The sequence below is a fragment of the Silene latifolia genome, chromosome 4 (genome assembly GCF_048544455.1).
Source record: "Silene latifolia isolate original U9 population chromosome 4, ASM4854445v1, whole genome shotgun sequence".
NCBI classification, from domain to species: Eukaryota; Viridiplantae; Streptophyta; class Magnoliopsida; order Caryophyllales; family Caryophyllaceae; genus Silene; species Silene latifolia.
Window position 1 is genome coordinate 100,571,343 of NC_133529.1, and position 5,448 is coordinate 100,576,790.

Genomic DNA, 5,448 nt, shown 5'->3' on the forward strand with positions numbered 1-5,448 from the left:
AAATATTAAAATCTAACTTATAAACTTTACTATGCTCAAAAAAATATACACATATGCTCAAAAACATTAAGTTTGAGGTAATAAGTTCAAAAAAAATTAAATATATACTCAAAAAATAAAAAAATTAAAAGTAGTACATTCAATGTATTTTCATTTTTCTCCATTAAGAGGTTACAAGCAGAATTTGTGCAAGTTCACACAAGGAACCAAACTCACATGAGTTATGCCTTGTTTTCAACCATCACTACTTTTCCTTTTCAACCATTCCCTTAAAAGTGTAAGAACAAAATCCGAAATAACATAAATAAATAAAAAAAAAAAAAAAAAAAAAAAAAAGATGTTTATAATAGTAAAATGAGTAAATAAAGTCTACATTGTTTTCAGTAAAATTGACACATTCCTTTGCCACTTCTTATATAAACATAACACACCCTACACTCCCTCTTCACTCTTCTCATCTCTCCCCTTCTTTAATTTCCAACCTCATTTTCTAGGTGGGTTTATCAATTTTTAGAGATAAATCACACCTACATTGCTATTCACAACATACATTCATTTATACACACTAAAATTATTGTGCATAATTTCAGAATAATATTATATTATGGGTAAGTTTATGAAGTCACCTTTGTTGTTAATGGTTGCATTGTTTGTAATGGTGGTTCCAAAAATGGTGTTTTGTGGACATGATTATGGACAAGCTATGAGTAAGGGGATTTTGTTTTATGAAGCACAAAGATCTGGGTACCTTCCCTCCACTCAAAGGGTCACTTGGAGATCTCATTCTGGTTTGACTGATGGCAAGCTTCAAGGGGTTAGTTAATTTTAGTCCCTTTGTAATATACTCGTATTTTCGTATACATTAGAATGTCGTCAACAGATGGTACTCATGACCTGAGTTTTAGACTAGTTTTAGGTCACTTCAAGTCAGGTTTTATTAATTATAGTCAAGTTCAGACACTTTTAGTCTAAATGAATACTCCCTCCCATTCACAATAAACCTCTCATTTCATTTTGGCACAAAAATTAAGGAAACACATTAACCCACCATATAATTAAATTTGGACCACACAAATACACTACCCCACCATACAATTAAATTTGGATCACACAAACACTTACTAAAAAAGGAAATAAGGAGGTTATTGTGAATAACCGAAAAAGGAAATAGGGAGGTTTATTGTGAATGGGAGGGAGTATAAACAAACAGTCGATATGGTAGTTTATAGACATTGACTAATTAATTAAAATATTATGCTTAAAAGAAATGAATTATATATGCAGGTGAATTTAGTAGGAGGATACTATGATGCAGGGGACAATGTGAAGTTTGGGTTACCAATGGCATTTACAATAACAATGATGTCATGGAGTGTAATTGAGTATGGTAGACAAATTGCTTCTCATGGTGAACTTGCTCATTCTCTTGAGGCTATTAAGTGGGGTACTGATTATCTTATTAAAGCCCACCCTGAGCCCAATGTTCTCTATGGAGAGGTATTTTTTTTATGTAGATGTTAAAATTTGAATTAAAATATGTGAAATTTTGATGGTAATTAATTAATTTATAATGAAATTGGACAAAATGACCCACTAAATTGATTACATTTCTTTTTGTTTTTTTCACCGTAATAAGTCCCGTTAAATTAACACAAGAGTAAAGTTGCGCGACCGTAATGTTATTATTGTTGAATAGTGGATTGATAGTAATTTAATGGCAATAGGTAGGAGATGGGAACACGGATCATTACTGCTGGCAAAGGCCAGAGGACATGACCACTGATCGTACTGCTTATAGAATTGACCCGAGCAGACCCGGGTCGGATCTCGCTGGAGAAACTGCTGCTGCCATGGCTGCCGCCTCCCTTGTTTTCCACCGCGCCAACCCTGCCTACGCCAATGAGCTTCTCACGCACGCCCGTCAGGTTTATTTACTAACTTCGATTCATTCACGCCAAATTCATGCTCCAGATGGGATTATCATTTATCAATGATAATTTTTAGTATATATAAAATAATTGTGTCATACTATAACGCGGTTTTACACAATAATTAGTCGTATGTCGGACAAGTCCTACACCCCCTACCGACTACCGTAATTACAAAATTTACCGAGGGTTACTTTGATTATGAGAGTTGAGACTTGAGAGTCGTCCACGGTACATAATGAGTGAGTAATTCCATTTTGGGCTTCCAATAGGACGTATGCTAGCAAAAGTAGGCAATTATGTGACGGTTACTGAATAAATTACTCCTTAAAAAAGTGGCTCAGTCGAAACTATTTATCAAAAATAGGTACGCATAAACTTAATTTCTTTCCAAGTGTCAATTTAAAACCGCTAAATTGTTCAGCGGCTTTAATACGATTGTTCCTATCAGTCACGGTACCATGCTCCCAAGAGTCCAAGAAGGCAAGAAGCTATATTGTTTACTAGTCGGATGGGTAGGGGACCATATTAGATCTCAACCGTACGATTTAACCTGTACTTAGATCTGAACCGTTAATCTTAGGATCCGCTAAAAGCGTCAAATCTTCTATCCATTCACTCACGTGACTGCAACTGTCGGTAGACCCTTTCTAAAAAACAATTGATTTGCTAAGGTACCCCTGTAGTTTGTGGTATTTGCTTTGCTAGTTCTTTGACTGATGTGTATTTATTATTAAATCCTTCTTGCAGTTATTTGAATTTGCAGACAAGTACAGGGGTAAATATGACAGCAGTATTACCGTGGCTCAAAAGTATTACCGTTCTGTCAGCGGCTATGCGGTATAGGCACTGGTTCCGAGAACCTTTTACACTTGCTATTAGACGGGCCTGATTTTTAACAGTGTAATACTTGTGAATTGTATAGGACGAGCTCCTTTGGGCAGCTGCATGGCTTTACAAGGCAACCAATGACCAATATTACTTGAACTACCTTGGTCAAAATGCTGACTCTTTAGGTGGGACTGGGTGGAGCATGACTGAATTCGGATGGGATGTCAAGTATGCTGGTGTTCAAGTCCTTGTTTCAAAGGTATTTTTCGCGTTTTGTAGACAATTAGTTTTGCTAACACCTCTATCATGACATGAGACCTTATATGGTATGTATATGCATATGCAGTTCTTAATGCAAGGGAAGGCAGGAGCGTACAGATCAGTGTTTCAGAGATACCAGCAGAAAGCGGAGTCTTTTATGTGCTCATGCCTCGGAAAGGGTAGCAGAAACGTTCAGAAAACGCCAGGGGGTCTGATCTTCAGACAGAGGTGGAACAACATGCAGTTTGTGACCAGCGCTTCTTTCCTTCTCACTGTTTACTCTGACTACCTTACTTCGGCCCACCAGAGCATGCAGTGCTCCGGCATCAGGGTTTCTCCATCTGAGCTCTTCCTCACTGCTAAAACTCAGGTTTCATAATGACCGTCTTTGTTACCCTTTGTCGTACAAATTTGTAAACCTGGCAAACTGGTCATTACAGTCTGATAAAACAGGCCTTACCAATTTTAGCGTGGGTAGGTGCAAGTCGTGTCATTTGTTATATGGATTAAAAACTGAAGTTTCAAGTTAGAAATTTTGGAAAAATCAATCACCGTGGTTTTAGGTCAGCTAACGATAATTCAAATCACATTATACCAGGTTGACTACATCCTTGGAGACAACCCAAGAGCAACGAGTTACATGGTCGGATATGGAAACAACTATCCACAGCAGGTTCACCACCGAGCTTCCTCGATTGTATCCTATAAGGCCAACCCGTCATTCATCGCTTGCAGGCAGGGATATGCCACTTGGTACGGAAGGAAAGCAAGTGACCCAAATGTCCTGACTGGCGCTACTGTGGGTGGTCCTGATGCCTATGATAACTTTGCTGACGAAAGAGACAATTACGAGCAAACTGAACCAGCTACCTACAACAATGCTCCTCTTATTGGTGTTCTTGCTCGGATGACCGGTCACAGCGGTTATAGCCAGCTACTCCCAGGTAAAATGACTAATGAGCTGCTTTATTTTTTAACATTTTGATTGTTTATTAATGTCTAAAAATGTGTGTTGAATTTCGATATCTTGCAGTTGAAATACCAGATGTTAAACCTGTTTCCCCAAAACCAACTCCAGCACCAAAAGCTAGACCTACTTCAGCACCACGAGTAAAACCGTTTCATGCTCCAGGTACTAATTTACTTCCTTTTGTACCTTCCATAAAAACTTGACTTCTTACGAATTGAAGAAGTCGGGTTTTATCATCCAAGGTTTCTAGTCTAATAAAATGGTAATCTTGTTGCAGCTTCATGGTCAGCTCACATTGACATAAAACAGGAGAAGACGAGTTCATGGGTTTTCGAGGGAAGGACATACTACAGATACTCTGCCTTTCTAACTAACAAGTCTACAAAGACTATCAAAAACATGCAGCTGTTTATTAATGGGCTACATGGTCCTCTTTGGGGTCTTACCAAATACGGTAATTCGTACAGTTTTCCGGCTTGGACTAACTCTTTAGCTCCCGGAAAAAGCCTTGAATTCGTCTACATTCACCCTGCTACACCTGCTGATGTTTCGGTTTCCAAATACACACTTGCATGAGGAGGTCCCTTGCTTATACAGCAGCAGCATATAAACATATTGTCTTTTATTTTTTTCGGTTTCTGCCTTGTGAGTTTGTAGCTTTACTGAAGATGAAAAACCAAGGGGGGTAAATAATCTATAAAGACAAGAGGAAGAAAGGAGCGACGAGACGATCAAAGATGAGTGCTCATCCTCCATCTCCTCTACCTCACTGCTTATTATATATACAATATTCGAAAGCAACACAAAAGAATGTAAGAGAGATCACGAGAAGTGGTGACGCTTCTCGGATGAAACTTGTTTGGAGATTTTTTAATAGTTCATTCGATGTACTTAAGTAGGCGTATTTTTCTTTTCGAAAAATATAGGAGTGTTTCTATGGGTGCTTTTTTTTTCCCTTCCAACTCTTTTTTTTGTTTGGATTGTGATGTTGTAAACTCTACAGCATTTATTTGCTTCTCTGGTTGGTATGAATACATATTTAAGTATGAACTTATGTTGTCACTATCAGATGAATTACCACCACATTAAACATACTTTCCCCGTCGCCCGTCCCAATCTAAGGCAAATAAATGATTTTATTTATTTTTTTTTTTTTTTGGACAACAAGCGATGAATAACTTACATTATTTCGAATGTTACAAAGTAAGCTATTCGACTAAATAGCACCAGAGAACTGACTACCAACTCTAAGACAGAGAAAGTACAAGCACTATAAGAGTAGTGAAAGGATTGTATTGATGTTGAATAAATTACACTGATACAAGCATTGCATTATATAGTAGATTACAAAACTAAGTATGGTAAATAAAGGGAGCCTATACAATTATCTTTGCTATATTTACAATGTGAAAGAATTATTTGATTGCTTGATTATAGGGTGTAATTGATTGATTAGAG

At 37.3% G+C, this 5,448-nt stretch overlaps 1 protein-coding gene across 1 annotated transcript; it reads left to right on the plus strand.

Annotated features, from left to right (window-relative positions):
- The first annotated feature begins 391 nt into the window (after positions 1 to 391).
- LOC141653651 (endoglucanase 6-like) lies at positions 392 to 5,040 on the plus strand. Its single transcript, XM_074461477.1, has 9 exons — positions 392 to 814; positions 1,285 to 1,497; positions 1,725 to 1,925; positions 2,679 to 2,768; positions 2,854 to 3,018; positions 3,106 to 3,390; positions 3,619 to 3,964; positions 4,054 to 4,152; positions 4,268 to 5,040. The coding sequence occupies exons 1-9, from the start codon at positions 605 to 607 to the stop codon at positions 4,564 to 4,566; spliced, it is 1,908 nt and encodes a 635-aa protein (XP_074317578.1). The 5' UTR covers positions 392 to 604; the 3' UTR covers positions 4,567 to 5,040.
- Positions 5,041 to 5,448: the final 408 nt, after the last annotated feature.